The sequence below is a fragment of the Micromesistius poutassou genome, assembly GCF_964030765.1.
Source record: "Micromesistius poutassou genome assembly, chromosome: 10".
NCBI lineage: Eukaryota > Metazoa > Chordata > Actinopteri > Gadiformes > Gadidae > Micromesistius > Micromesistius poutassou.
Genome location: NC_140280.1, coordinates 5,889,928 through 5,905,252, shown reverse-complemented (window position 1 = coordinate 5,905,252; position 15,325 = coordinate 5,889,928). Strand labels below are relative to the sequence as shown.

Sequence of the window (15,325 nt, the reverse complement as noted above, 5' to 3'; positions counted from 1 at the left end):
TGTTTATGCATGGTCACATGATGTCCACGTGATTGGCTGTTCAGACATCTGCAGTAAGGACCAGGTGTACTGATGAATGGCCTCTGTATTATTATAACATAACACGTGGAGCCATGGACGTATATTTAATGGCTTCTGTGGGGTTGGTGTTGAGCTTCTATCATTAATTCAGTTTGAATGGATTCAATAAAGTTTTACAAAAAACACAAGCTTTATTGTATTTATTTAATTCCCTCAAATCCTTTTTCCAATTGATATATAAAAAGGTAACAGTTACAGAGGTAACAATGCATACTGAAAGGTAATTTCAAATATATTTCCCAAACTATTTTTATAATCAATGTTTTTCGGTATAACTAGCAAATCACATTTCATAGAAATGCCAAGTCTAAGCTTCATGGCACTTATGGGGATTCAATTTATTAACGTATATTGTTATTTATTATTAGCATTGCAAGGCCACATCAACCATTAGAAAAACATTTGTAAGGAAGCAGTTCTCGTAGCTTTCAAAAAATAACAAACAAACCTGATTTGGACAAGCCGCCATGTAACATTTTACTATAATAAAATATGATAATATTAATAATAATTGGTACACAACAATTCCCTTGATAAATCTTATTAAATGTGCTACCATCAGGTATCACATTTCTAATGTATACAAAGATACATCACACACTTTATTTCCATATTTTTCTGGCCCCAAATGTTAACTTTGTCTCTGTTTATTTGACACTTTATCGACACGTTATTTGGTCTGTACTATTTTCGGTTCGCTGAGATCTTTTATCTGTAATAATTTGGTCTTTTATCTCTTCTGAACTGGAATGAAAAAAAAAAGCATATACATTTACATCTGCACAGCAGCTTTGTTTCAAAGAAGTTTCTGTACAATTTCAGTTTGTTAAGCTCTTCTTTTTTCCCAACAGATAAGCTCATTCAAGTGTACAGTGTTTTTGTGAAGACATTTTAAGCGATCCCTTAGTGATCCTAAGCTAAACATGTGAAATCAGTAACACGTGCTCTAATACTTAACTAGTCTGAGGTATGTACACTCTCCGTTAGAAGCTGAAGCTGAAGCAACCTTTTACATTGACAGTCACCTGCTTTAACTTCAAGTATAGAACGTGTGCATAGTTAATATTAACATCCTACACCCGAGTCCCCCCCGTCTACCACAGCATTTCGCAAACCACCAGTGACAAAAACACCTTCCAAACTGGTGTGACGATCTTTGGTTCTGTCATAAGAAAAGGCAAATGTAATCTAAAGTGCAGGTATAGCCACAGGATCGCACATGAAGCCGCTATAGTGACCCGACCCGAAGAGTTGTTAGGTGACGCTGGAGCGATTGTTAAGACCGTGGAAACACTAGCAATTAGGCATTGAGTGCCATGTCAACAAGCCAGCTTGATGAGAACACAGGAATAAAGTACACCAACGGCACAATGACTTACACTTAATGTGCCATGAGAGAGTGACAGTAGCCATCCAATCATGTGCTGACGAGAGGACGTGTTCTTAGTATTTATATTTAACTTCAGATATATTTAACCAAATCATCCCTGTATGACCATCCAATGACAACACCGAGAAACTACACACAAAACGACGAGTCTAAATCGCCTCCGATCAGAAGTCGGTACACGTCACCGGGGTGACGCCGTGGATCAAGAGGGTGGGGCCTAAACGATTGGTCACCGCCTCTAACTGGGACAAGTACTGCTGCGAATGGCTGTAATGGGCGGGCGGGCGGGGCAGGTAGAGGAAGCGTACCGCCGCCTGGGAGCTGTGCTCCGTCAGCAGGCCGTTCACCGCCGTCAGGAAGTCGTCAGAGAGGGCGCGGGGGAGCGTGGCCTCGCCCTCCTCGCTCTCCTCCAGCCCGGAGCGGCAGGCGCGGTAGCTCTGCACGGCCGCGTCCCACGGCACGATGGTGATGGCCGCCCGGATCCGCAGCTTCCTCAGCAGCTCCCGGAAGGTCTCCTCGTTCACCACCCAGCCCTGCTCCCCGGACGCCGCCTCCACGTTCAGGAAGATGCGCATGCGGGCGCGGCGCCACCTGCTGGACATGTTGAGCACGCAGGCCATTTGCAGCAGGAAGAGGCTGCACACGTCCACGCGGTCGCAGCGGCTGGGCTGCAGCAGGTTGAGCGGCCACACGTCGATGGTGCGCTCCGAGCCGTCCACCTTGCTGTCCCGGCCCTCCCCCTGCAGCTCGAAGAAGTAGCGGCCCAGGCACACGTTCTTGTCCATCTTGATGGCGTCCGACACGATGCCCACGTACTCCTCGGGCGACAGCCAGCGGGGGCTCTCCACGTAGCGCACGGGGGGGAAGTGGGCCTGCAGCGAGGGCAGGTCCACCCCAAAGTTGTAGTTGTCCTCCTTCATCTTGCCCGGCGAGGCGTGGCAGAAGGCCGGGTCCTGCAGGAAGTAGTCGTCGGGGGTGCAGCTGTCGTAGAAGCCCAGCACCAGGGTGTTGGGCTTCATGCCACCTGGGCAGAGGCAGGGATGAGGGGATACAGTCAGCACATTGAAGGCGCTGTTTGGATCCGGTTCCTTTGGTGTACAACTTTTAATGTACGTTTTGTTACAGCTTGCTGTGTGTTGGGACTCGATGGTGCATGGTTGTAATGAAATGGATCAATGGAGATTAAAACAAGACTTTGTTTACAGACAATACAGTCAGTTTCATAGATGGGGTTCATAGTAGGGCAGCGAATGTTGTTATATGTCCCCTCCATTATGTGTGATTTAGATTTTAAAGCTCTACTTTGTGATTTGTCACACGTTTTTGCTTCTGATGTCTACAGAATAAAAGCAGTCCCTCCAGGACCCCATGCCAGGGAATCACGCCCTCTCATTCTATGTGGTCTGTGCCGATCAATGACAGGATAATACAGGGAGAGGACTTGACTTCAAAACAAGATATTCAGTGGAGATCCATTTTGTTTTCTTGTTGTGTTACTAACACAACAAACAAAAGAGCCTTTTAAAGAGCCAATGCCTTCTGGTGATAATTCTTACCACGAGAGGCCACTAGTGTACGAGTGTGTGAAATGCAGAGAGTATTAAACATTCACAACTTAGTCTGGTTATGATTAGCCAAAGGGATCCAGCAAAATCACATACATTGAACATTTCAATTACCCAATTGTACCTGGCTAGCGAACGGCTAAAACATTATTCAGTCAAAAGCTGTTTTGAGGCCAGTTCCAGTTGGAATTAACTTAAATATTTCTTAAAAGTAGTCCAGTAGCATTATGGTCATTCATCATGTTATTATTATGGTGATATTCACCTAGGCCGGTGATGCGCAGGAGATGCTGGGTTCCCTGTCTGACGGATGGAGACAGAGTGAGGTCCACAAAGGCCTTGACCCCCAGCTTGTCCACCAGACTCAGCCAGAAGTTATACTGCTGCTGGACCGGGTCAGACGGGAAGGAATCTAGACACACACACACACACACACACACACACACACACACACACACACACACACACACACACACACACACACACACACACACACACACACACACACACACACACACACACACACACACCTCAAAAAACTGTGTACGTGTGTGAGTTTGCTGCCATCTAGAGGAGTAAAACATACACATAGCACAGTCTGAAAAAAAAAAAAAAGTTTGCTACACCAGGTATAGGTATAGAAAAATGTATAGGTTTGGTTTTCGAGAAGAGTACGATAACACTAATAATACACCTAGTTCCTGACTGCGTTGCTGTATGGGGCAAGGCAGAGAATATTCAAGGAAAACCCAAGAATTGTATAATTATACAATAATCCAACACTTAAAAAGAATGACAATAAATACAGAAAATATATACATTACATTATAATATATTCCCAGCTATAATCAACAAGAAACACAAACCAAAAAACAACAAGTTGACCAGCGGTTCATAACATCAACTGGTTGGAAGATAAGATCCATAATCCGATTTCACGGCCCAGAACCCCCCAGCAGACCTCACCCCCCCCCAGGACATTACCCAGATCTCCCAGCTGCACGTGGCCCAGCACATACAGGCCGCCCTTCTTCAGCTGGTTGACAAACAGGATGAGCTGGGAGGAGGAGCGCGGGTTGGACACCATCAGCAGAACCTGGGGCCTCCAGAACTTCACGTGATCCTTCCTCACGTCCAGCATCAGCAGATACTTCCGCACCTGACCCAGGACCGGGGGACATGGACACTTGTGTTGGCCTTTGTGTTGCTCTGGTGGTGTTCCAAGGCTTAAGATGTACGAGCGCCTGGAAACCGGAGTCAGAATCCTGGCAATCCAGTCGATTCTGAGACCGATGTTGTATCAAATGTGTAAACGTGGCCTCGCCCGATGTGCGTGTGCATGTGTGTGCACACACACACACACTCAATTTATATTTATATATAAGCCATTTACTTGTGAAAGATCATACAGACAGCACAATGACACACACACAAAAACAAAAAAAATATATATATATATACACACGTAAATATATATATATGTGTGTGTGTGTGTGTAATTGTGTGTGTACCTGGTGGAATATGAGGGCCTGGCTGATATAGCCCCAGCTGCTGGTGGGGGACCTGTAGTGGAGGAAGAGGAGCAGCAGCAGCAGCACGATGATGCTGGCCGAGGAGTACACCGGGTTGATGACGAACATCATCACCAGGCAGCTGAGGATGCCCAGCAGGCAGGTGTGCCAGGAGAACAACTGGAACGTCGGCCTGCCAGAAGGAAGATCTCTCTGGTTACTCTTAAAAGACACTTAATAGTTACTCATAACTGGGGAACCAACTCCCCAGTTAGCTAGTTACTAATTCTGACAGTGTGCTGGTAGTTCTTAGCCTCACTTCAACTCCATTGAAATGTATTTGTAAAGTTCAGACAATGAGTATGTAGCTCAATATTCAACGTGCTTTACATAAAATAGTATACTATACTATAAATATAAGAAACTAAACAAAAACGTCTACAAACAAATAAAGTTGTCTTTCCCTCGCATTCCTCACTGACATTGGATCAAAGCAACTAAGTGATTACATCTAAAAGTAAAACTCAACGTGTTGGGAGGCGGGCGGACGCCGCCACCGCCGCCGCACCCAGCGATGAGGTCACCGCTGGGACTCAGTTACCTGAAGTTGGGCGCCGAGGCCCACTCCAGCGCCAGGCAGGCCAGGTCCACCGCGGCGTAGGCCAGCAGGTAGAAGACAGTGACCAGCCCCGCCACGGCGTTCAGCTGCCCCGCGAACACCACGCACTGAAACACAAGGGCGGAGCCCAGTGAGCCACACTGTCTACTAAAGCCCAGTCCCATTCCTCTCTCTTTAACAAGAACACTTGCTTTGTGTGCCCTTAGCTACAAGTCAGTTACCGAGCTGGCTAGCGGTCTAGGGATGATTTTAAAAAGGGGAAAAACGACACTCCCCCTTGCTCCCTAAAGTATTGGGACACCCTACCCCTTCGCGGGGACGTGCAAAATCTAGGGTTAGGGCTCAAAACTAGGGGAAGGGGGAGAATTGGGACAGGGCCTTAATAACAGGCTGCTTACGGTGAGTGTGTTCTCCACGCTGCCCGGGGGTGGAGCTAGCAGTTTGCGCGCGCAAATGAGCGGCACGAGACGGTCCGAGTTCAGCAGACGGAGGGCGAAGTCATGCCCGCCCTACTCTGCCTCTCATTGGCTGGTAGCTCATTGCATATATTATATTTTTGCATAGATGCCCTATTTGAGTTAATAAACTGTGAATTTCGCCGAAAGGTGACTAGTTTGCAGCCCTGCAAACACCAAACCATACGTCAGCATATTCTCTAACAAACCAAAGTAACCATGGTTTACTTTGTGTGGCCCAAAGCACACAGCCGTGTTGGGGTAGACAGGGTAATAAAGTTTTTTTTGAATTTCTGCATCGCAAATAGACTCAGGTCCTTTATCTGAAGGAAGCAGAGGAACACAGAACAGCTACATTCGCCCTCTGTGTGCTTTTGCTCCGCTAAAAAGAATTATGATTAGTTCTCTTTTTTTGGGAGTCGTACATTGTCTCTTACTGGGCTGCACTTGGACTGAAAAACAATTGCCCTCGTGTATTTAATTCAGTTTGAACATGAAGGCTTCCCCACCTGTGCTAGGGCCCACGTGTACACGACCGCGACCCAAGGATTGCCTGAGCTGGACTTGATGGCTGCTGGAGCCAACGGCAAACCTGTGTTTACATTAGAGCATAAACAGCATCTGTTATAGAGATATAGAAGCTCTGTTAGCTTAATGCTACATGGAAGTATTGCTGTGATCACTTGCCATATATGGGCAGGAACAGTCATGTGACTGTCCATGCCCATATACGGCAAGTGATCAAAGCAATATTGGTTAACACAGAGCTACTGTCAGATAAATAATGTATATTATATTGTTATGTATACATGTTATTAAAAATGAATGAACAAAAAACACAAAACCCAGGTCCAAAGAGTGTTACCGAACAGCTGATCCTCGGCAAGGGCGTGAAGGATGCGAGACGCTCCGATCATGGAGCTCATGGCGGCCGACAGAGCGCCACAGTAGATCCCGATGGTCACAAACGGCGGCCACATGTTGATCCTCTGGAAGAAGCCATAGTCCTGGGTCAGCAGAGCCCTTCGTAACAGAGGAGAGAAAGACAGAAATGTAATGTAATGTGTTTTCAATCATGTATGTACGTACGTATGCATGTATGCACGTATGCATGTATGCATGTATGTATACTACTGTTCAAAAATTTGGAGTCACTTAGAAATCTCTTTATTTTCTAAATAAAAGCACTGTTTTTTTCAATGAAGATAACATTATATTAATCAGAAATACAGTCTAGACATTGTTAATGTGCTAAATGACTATTCTAGATGGAAGAATATCTACATAGGTGTACAGAGGCCCATTTCCAGCAACCATCACTCCTGTGTTTCAATGGTACATTGTTTAGCTTATCGCGTTAAAAGCCAATTGATGATTAGAAAACCCTTGAATAAATGTTGAATAAAAGTGTGAGTTTTCATGGAAAACAGGATATTGTCTGGGTGACCCCAAACTTTTGAACGGTAGTGTACATATATGTAATCATGTATATAATATACAATTTAACTTTTGTTCCTATTCAACAGGACCCACCTGTCACAGGTGGAGCTGACCAGGAGGAAGAGAACCACATAGACTATGAAGGTGTAAACCACGGCCAGGATGGTGCCTTTGGGAATGGACACACTGGGAGTCTTCAGCTCCCCTACAGGAAGAAGGAATGGGAAAAATATGAATTAATAAATAATATTAAAAAATCAAAACAGGTGTATGCCAGAGTTGTTGTCGAGTCACCAGTCTAAGCCAGTCTCTATTAGGCCTTTCACACATGCACCCTCAACATTCTCCAGATAATACCCGGTTGGGATGTATGTGTGAACGCAAACATATGACTGAGCCCCTTTGGAGAATACAGAGTATCTTCAATACGTGTGAACACGTCTGATGCGGCTGATCTCCGGTTGTGTTTTGCATGTGTGAAAGGGCAACCCCAGATCATCTCCAGACCTGATTCTCCAGAGTTTATCCGGATTTCATGTGTGAAAAGCCTATATGACCTGAGTCTAAGCCAGCAGAATTGAGTCAGAGTCAAGTCACCATCACAAGAGTCCAAGCCACCAGAATTTAGTCAGTTGAGTCCCCATAACATGAGCCCAAGCCACCATAACCGAGTCAGTTGAGTCCCCATAATATGAGCCCAAGCCACCATAACCGAGTCAGTTGAGTCCCCATAACATGAGCCAAAGCCACCAGAACTGAGTCAGTTGAGTCCCCATAACATGAGCCCAAGCCACCAGAACTGAGTCAGTTGAGTCCCCATAACATGAGCCATGTTGCTTGAAGTACACAAGGAGTGTTCATATAGGTTGAGTGTTTGGATGTATAACCTGACATGTTGGCACCGGCCATGATCCCCGTGCAGCTGGTGAACATCACGGCGAACACCGTGGCGAAGGACATGACCGAGTTGGTGCTGTAGTCCAGCGTGTAGCCCGCTGAAATATGGAACAATGTAAATGTCACACACACACACACACACACACACACACACCCCTAAATTAACTCAAATGTGCTGCACTTTGGCACACACCAAGCAAGGTTTACTTTCACATCCTCATACAGACACGCACGCAGACGCATGCAAAACTCACGGCCGATGTTGCTGCGGAGCGTGGTGGCGTTGAAGCCCGTGTAGGTGACGTCGTAGTGCAGCGTCTGGTTGTCGGGCCTGCGGTGGGTGATGTTGAAGTCCTGGGCGGGGACGACCAGCGGGCTGATGAGGATGGACAGCAGCGTGATGTTGACCACCAGCAGGATGACGAAGGCCGTGCGGGCGTAGATGTGCGCGCCCACCAGGCACACCAGCAGACAGAGCAGCAGCACCACGGCCGAGTACAGCAGGTTGTACCAGTAGCCCTGGGGGAGCACCCGCACGCCGCTCGACACCACCGCGTCTGGGGCCACCGCGGGGGGGGGGGGGGGTCGGAGTGAAACATGGGAGATCAGAAGGTTATCAAAAACGTGGTAGTATGTTCTGTGTGATCTTCAACCTCGCAATCTGAACCACTCTGTCTTTTAGAGAAACCAAGTGTCACATCCTATGTTGGATGTGTAGCGCTCCGTCTGGGCAGCGGTTGATGTTGGTGGCCGCGTTGGAGGAGGGTCAGGCCTCTTGTAGTATAACCTCACAGTGTGTACAAAATGGCCTATTATAATGCGGATACTCATTTAGAATAAATTTATATGAGTAAAAGTTGGCGTGAGTCGTAATCATGGCGATACAAATTTTTTTTTTCAATTTCATAGTTAGAATTGGAGCAGAAAGAGGGTTTCACTTGCACTTAATGAAAAACTTATGAAGCCGCTCTTCAGGAAAGGCCAGTGGTGGCGGATAGCTTCACACACACTACCTGTGTAGACATCCTCAAGCCAAACCCTACCTGCTCTTCCTGAATGGCTCACCTCTAAAACACACTATAAGTCGCTTTGGAAAACGGTCTGCTAAATGCTGAACAAAACATTCTTTAGAAAATAAAGAGTAAATGCCTTATGAAAGGGCCATACTGCCTCTCCGAATAAAAAGGACACCACTGGAACACAAAACAAAAAGGGATGAAAAGATTTGAAGACTCACCAGGATCTATGCCAAACACGTTCAGGATGGCCTCCACCAGACCGAGGACATACACCCCACACGCACACACCTTGGCCAGGAAGAACATCAGGCCGATACTTCCTCCAAACTCTGGCCCCAGCGAGCGACTTATCATGTCTGATGGGGGTTGGGTCAAGGCCCGTCTTTCAAATCAACGTCAATCTGTGTTTTACACGTTCAAAACAGAAAGAAAAGAAAAAGGGAATCAATTGATCACCACTCTTTTGGATACAATAGGCCCCGCCTCCTTTGATGGCTCCATTGGTTGAGATGGCGCAGATGGACAGTATGGTGAGAGAGATGATGGTGTAGGCCACCACTAGCATCAGCAGGCCCTGAAGGAGACCAGCATGGCCCACGATGAACCCTGCAAGGGAAGAGAAGACCATGGGTCATCACACTTGGTGTCCCACACAGCAACACAAGCAAGAACTGTTCTCTAGATCGCTTTACGGCTGTGTCTCGATCTCGTGGTGGCTCTGTAACCTCAATGCCTATTTAGGAAGCTTCCTTGTTGATAAGTACCTACTTTGTGACCGCTTAAACAGGTGTATCACATGCAGGTGGTGACTTAGGGCGCACTCACACTAGGCCATCTGTACCGTGCCCGAGTATGTTTGCCCCCTAAAGTCGAGATCGTTTGGCTAGTGTGAGCACACCATCCGTACTCAAGTACAGTTCAATTCCGCAAACCGAGAGGTTTGCTCAGGCCACGGTAGATGCTAATGAGCCGACACGCACCCACGCACGAATACGCAACCTATATGTACAAGAGGCAATCGTACTCAGGCCCAGTTGAGATTGCCTAGTGTGAGCACAGGCCAGTGACACAGTGTGGGGGGGGGGGGGCAATCATACGTTACAGGGCAACTTTGCCTAGTGCGAGTGCGCCCTCAGTATCCATTTCCCTAGGATGGCTAGTTCACCAAAAGATGATTGCATTTCTTGAAAACTATTAGAATATATAACAAAGAGAAATAAACACTGTATGGGGACAGCCCTACTCCCCCATATGACTTATGGATTTCCTCTATATACAATGAGGCGAAACAGGGAAAAGAATGCTACGCTAGTGTACCAGTAAGCTGTGGAATGGTCTCCCTGAAACTATAAGGAGCTTAGCAAAATAAACATAAAAAATAATAACATGTTCACAGGAACCACTGTGTTGAGTGTATTTTTGGGGTTTCAGGTCATCGATTGATATCGTAGGGATCTTATTTTTTGACACAGCATCACCGTGTTTCTGGAGTGTCTTTTATGTTTGAAGACTTTAGTATAAGTACTAGACCAGCAGAGCCCCACAGACTCACCGGTCCTGAGGAAGAGCACGATGCTGAACATGGAGAGGATGGTGGGCACCATCACCCCGAAGAAGGTGTCCAGCTTTCGGGGGTCCTTCTTGGGGGCCCCGGAGTGGGCGGGGCTCGACTCAGGGGTCTCCCCCTGTTGGCCCCCGCCACACGCCGTCGCCATGCCAACGGCCAGGCCACACACCCCGGAGGTCAGCAGGGGTGTGTGTTCGTTGGACATGGTCAGCTCTGTCAGATGGGGCGGAGGGGGGTACTACTAATAAGAGATTAAGATGAAGTGTTTAGAACGTAGCACAGTGAACACAACTTATAACCTGTATAAAAAAAATACATCATGCTAAAGCTATCTGTCACACACACTCATACCCATAGCAATGTAAAGAATATGGACATAAAATGGATGTTTTCACTTTGTGATAGTCTCATGTTTAGCTCCCAGCTCGAAGGTTCTGGGTTCAAACCTCACTGTTTGCAGTCCAGATTTCAACCATTCCCCTAACCCATATTTGCTCTGTAATGACCTTTACCATCATGAAAATCACCGTACCCTGCTTTGGACAGAAGTGTCTGTACCAAGTATTTGATTAGTAAACATGTGTTTACTAATAAGTAAACATGTGTTTACTAATCAACAACAGGTGATGAATTAACTGTACAGTTCAGAGTTGGAATGTGAATAAACATCAAGGTTCTGTAATCCAGGATATACTGTTACATTGTATATTCGTAAGCATCCTTTATCAAGAATGTTGAGCCCCCTGCTTTCCCTTAATGGTGTCTGAAAATGACTACTATCATTTAAGTAGTGGGGGGAGGAAACAATTGCCTCGCAGATACTTTTATCCAAAAGTGCCTGCGAGGCAATTGATCCCTGATACAGTGTTGGCAATGGTGGATTGTTGTGACTATCCAAGATATGTATGGTTCCTCATGACTAACATTCCAATTCCCTTAAGTCACAAGGCTTTGCAAAAAGTCAGACAGTTGTGTAAAAATATTTTTTGGAAGGAGGCACATACTATACATTCTGGCACACTATTTTCAGCCATTTGAATGAGGACATGCTGTGGTCAGCAATACTGCCGGCTGGAGAATTATGGAAGGAGAACAGAGGGTTTGCTTCGGAATTAACTACATCAGCTTTTAATATAATACACTCAATGGATCAGACTCCCTCAGAAACACATTCACAGTGACTGTTTCTAATGGATATCCACATCCTCAGCTAGCTGGCCTCAGCACCCTCATCTCTCCATCATTGGCTGACTCTTTTTCTTTTATTTATTTTCTGAACTAAACCAAGTTCCAAACAACTGCAGGATGTCTTTCTTATTATTTCTTTACTATCTTATAGTCTGCATCCCACTGGGTTTTATAGTTCTAGCCACGATATGTAAACAACATAAAATAACATAACCTTTGCCTGGAGATTTCAAAATAACATTTAACTCAAATGTATGCAGGCCACTACTGCTGTCGTTAAAGATGCAATATACCTACCTAGCCATCTTTCCAGTTAGGATTCATTCATGAAACAAATGGAAAACGAAGGACACAAAAGAGAACTGCATGATTCAACTTTGTGTCACCACCAAAAGTGCGAATCATTCATATGGATATCGGGCCCAGGACTAAGAGAATGGTCCAAATACTTTACCCTTCAACCCCACTGGTGTATGTTTGGCAACCTTATCACAAACCGTCAGTGTCTGACACTGTCCAGGCACCCGACACACGGGCACAGCATGGTGTACCAAACAGGCTGCTCATTGATACAAGTAGGAGTCGTAGTTGTCATCTAGTCAAAGTCAAAAGCTGCAAAAGTGTTATTAGAGTGGTAGAGCTCTTCTCGGCAGGCTCGCTGGCTGCAACCAACGAACTGTACTACTGCGTCAGTCCTTACGATCCTACAACATTGACATTAGTGGGCTGTATCATGATGCACCGCCGTTCCGGATGGGTACATGTCTAACGTTATGGCCAAACAACACAGAGATGCACACTTACCCGAGGTGTTGTTGTGAGTTTGGTTCGCGACCCAAATATACAGTCCTCTGATGTGACGTGCACGACCCGATCTCAGTTCAACACACCGCCCGGGCCCCTTGGACACTTCTGTTTTGGATACTTACGTATGAAATTGTTATATCCGCGGAAGGGGGAAGTTAGTAGGTCTTTTTTTTTGCATGTCCTCACAAAGCTGTCTGTTGTCTCTCAGAAGGCGCAGAAACAACGACACGCCTTGGGTTTCCGTACAATACTCCCATGAGAGAACAGACAGTGTTCATGTGACCAGCGAAAGAGGAGGGCTTAAATAGCACACATAAAGAGATGAGAGGTACAGGGGTTTTGAAGTATCCGCGGAGGCCACTCCCTCCGGCGGAGGCCACGCCCTCCGGCAGGAGCACACGGAACACGCTCTGACGTCACGCTCCGCAGGGTTTCCGTATTAGCGGGTCAGTTAGAATCAGAATCAGATTCAAAATTACTTTTATTACATCTTATTGTACAAGTACACAAGACTATTATTCTTATGCTTGGTTCCTCAGCAGCCACATAGCAGCAACAATACATGATAAAATAAGTAAAAAATAAAAAGATGTAAGAAACAAGTAAAAATAAGTAGCAGCATAGATCACAATAATAAATAATAATAAAAAATGTAAATAAAGTAATAATAAGAGAAACTAAAACAGTGGTAATAAGTAGCAGGCTATTATTCAGGCTACAGGCATATGATCCACACCTGCAGTGTACGCCTACAAGCCCATCTGTTGTGTTGGTTTCACGTCACTTTAAAAGGTAGCTGGAGTGTAACCCTAGCACAAATAAAGTTTTGTGAATGCCCCCCCCCCCCCCCCCTTATACAGTCATGGTGTATACCTACTTTATACAGTCTATGGTGTATACCTACTTTATACAGTCAATGGTGTATACTTCTTTGTACAGTCTATGGTGTATACCTTCTTTATACAGTCTATGGTGTATACCAACTTTATACAGTCTATGGTGTATACTTGTTTATACAGTCTATGGTGTATACTTGTTTATACAGTCTATGGTGTATACTTCTTTATACAGTCTATGGTGTATACCTTCTTTATACAGTCTATGGTGTATACCAACTTTATACAGTCTATGGTGTATACTTGTTTATACAGTCTATGGTGTATACTTCTTTATGCAGTCTATGGTGTATACTTCTTTATGCAGTCTATGGTGTATACCTATACAGTCCATACCTTCTTTATACAGTCTATGGTGTATACCTAATTTATAATGTCTATGGCGTATACTTTATACAGTCTATGGGTATACTTCTTTATAGTCTATGGTGTATACCTACTTTATACAGTCTATGGTGTATACTTCTTTGTAAGGTCAATGGTGTATACCAACTCTTTATACAGTCTATGGTGTATACTTCTTTATACAGTCTATGGTGTATACTTCTTTATACAGTCTATGGTGTATACCTACTTTATACAGTCTATGGTGTATACCTACTTTATACAGTCTATGGTGTATACCTACTTTATACAGTCTATGGTGCAGGCCTACCAATGGCAGTGATGATGGAGGTTGGGATCAGTGAACTAGTAAACACCACAGTGGGGCCAGTTACAGCATGAGTATGACACAGGAAATGGCGGAAACCGCAGCCCAATCAGCATTAATACAACTGGAGATGTTTGGAGGGGTTAGAATAACAGAGGTTGTTCTGATATTTCGGCCATTTAAACACATTCGGCCTATACAAATAGCTTGCCACGCTAACAACATGACGACTGTGAGGCAGGCCCCTTTGACCTGTGAAAAAGGGGAAGTTGTCATGTATGGCTCATTTATTCATTGTCTGTGTTTTGAACCAAACGTTTGACTCAGACAGGCCTCTAACTCTACTTGAGTTCATCACTTTGGCATTTATTCAACACATTTGGTAAGGGTACAATGGTTAGGACTAAACACTTACTTACTCTATTGATTTGGACAGTTTGACAACAGACAGACATACACACAGACATATAGACAGACAGACAAGCAGGCTGACAAAGAGACAGATGGACTGATGGAGAGGTGGACAGACAGACAGACAAACAAACAAAGAGACAGAGAGACAGAGACAGTGAAATAGACAGAATCTAAGACAGACAAATACGCAGAAAAACAGGCAGCCAATCAAACAGAGTGACATGGTGACAGACAGACAGGCATGACAAATAGACAGACGTAGGTCTACTGTCAGGGTACAATATAACGTTTTTAATTCGTTACAGTAGTCACAGCTATATCTAGGCTAGTTGTGATTGCCCCCTTGGGTGTGGATCTCACGGGATAAGCCATCTGCTTAATTACTGAGGTGCTCTGATGCTGAATGGGCTCGGGACTGGACTGAGGAGATGGGGGTTCAGACAAAAAATGGTATTTGTTGTATTTGGGAGGATTAAATGATTCCACACAGATTATCTAGAACAGGCTGATGAGTGGGTCCCAAAACGTGAGTGGTGCATAGTTTAAACCCTTATTTGCAGCCTGTTAAATGGGAGTGGCAGCAGCGTGCTGGTGGGATACTTTCACAAGCGATTACTGAGGGATTTGTCGTACGTATTATTTCTGTGCGATTGATGATCGTACACATATGAAATTAGCCACCTGAAGGTGGCTTCTGAGTAAAAGCCCCTAATACTAATTATAAATATAGCTTATTTATCTTTTTATTTTTTTAATAAATCGCACTTTATATGGTTTCCTGGCTGCCCCAATATTTCTGCTCTGATGTTTTAAAAAGACTAAAA

General features: G+C 45.1%; 1 protein-coding gene across 2 annotated transcripts; it reads right to left on the bottom strand.

The window, feature by feature from the left end:
* Positions 1–227: 227 nt before the first annotated feature.
* Positions 228–12,810, bottom strand: slc12a9 (solute carrier family 12 member 9). 2 transcript variants are annotated; one of them, XM_084474568.1, is made up of 14 exons: positions 12,537–12,810; positions 10,530–10,785; positions 9,449–9,583; positions 9,196–9,333; positions 8,213–8,515; positions 7,949–8,056; positions 7,155–7,266; positions 6,487–6,644; positions 6,131–6,213; positions 5,149–5,273; positions 4,548–4,740; positions 4,021–4,195; positions 3,302–3,448; positions 228–2,495 (listed from the first exon to the last, which is right to left on the bottom strand). In XM_084474568.1, the coding sequence occupies exons 2-14, from the start codon at positions 10,747–10,749 to the stop codon at positions 1,636–1,638; spliced, it is 2,757 nt and encodes a 918-aa protein (XP_084330694.1). In that variant the 5' UTR covers positions 10,750–10,785; positions 12,537–12,810; the 3' UTR covers positions 228–1,635. The 2 variants fall into 2 exon arrangements, with proteins under 2 accessions (XP_084330694.1, XP_084330693.1); XM_084474567.1 differs by having other exon boundaries at positions 10,530–10,757.
* Between the last annotated feature and the right edge of the window lie 2,515 nt (positions 12,811–15,325).

Excerpts from the sequence above, each read along its gene's own strand:
- slc12a9 (XM_084474568.1), bottom strand. The coding sequence starts at position 10,749 with ATGTCCAACGAACACACACCCCTGCTGACCTCCGGGGTGTGTGGCCTG. Across the intron at positions 7,267-7,948 it reads GGCCGGTGCCAACATGTCAG|GGGAGCTGAAGACTCCCAGT; the intron begins GTTATACATCCA and ends TTCTTCCTGTAG. Across the intron at positions 2,496-3,301 it reads CCTGCGCATCACCGGCCTAG|GTGGCATGAAGCCCAACACC; the intron begins GTGAATATCACC and ends GCCTCTGCCCAG.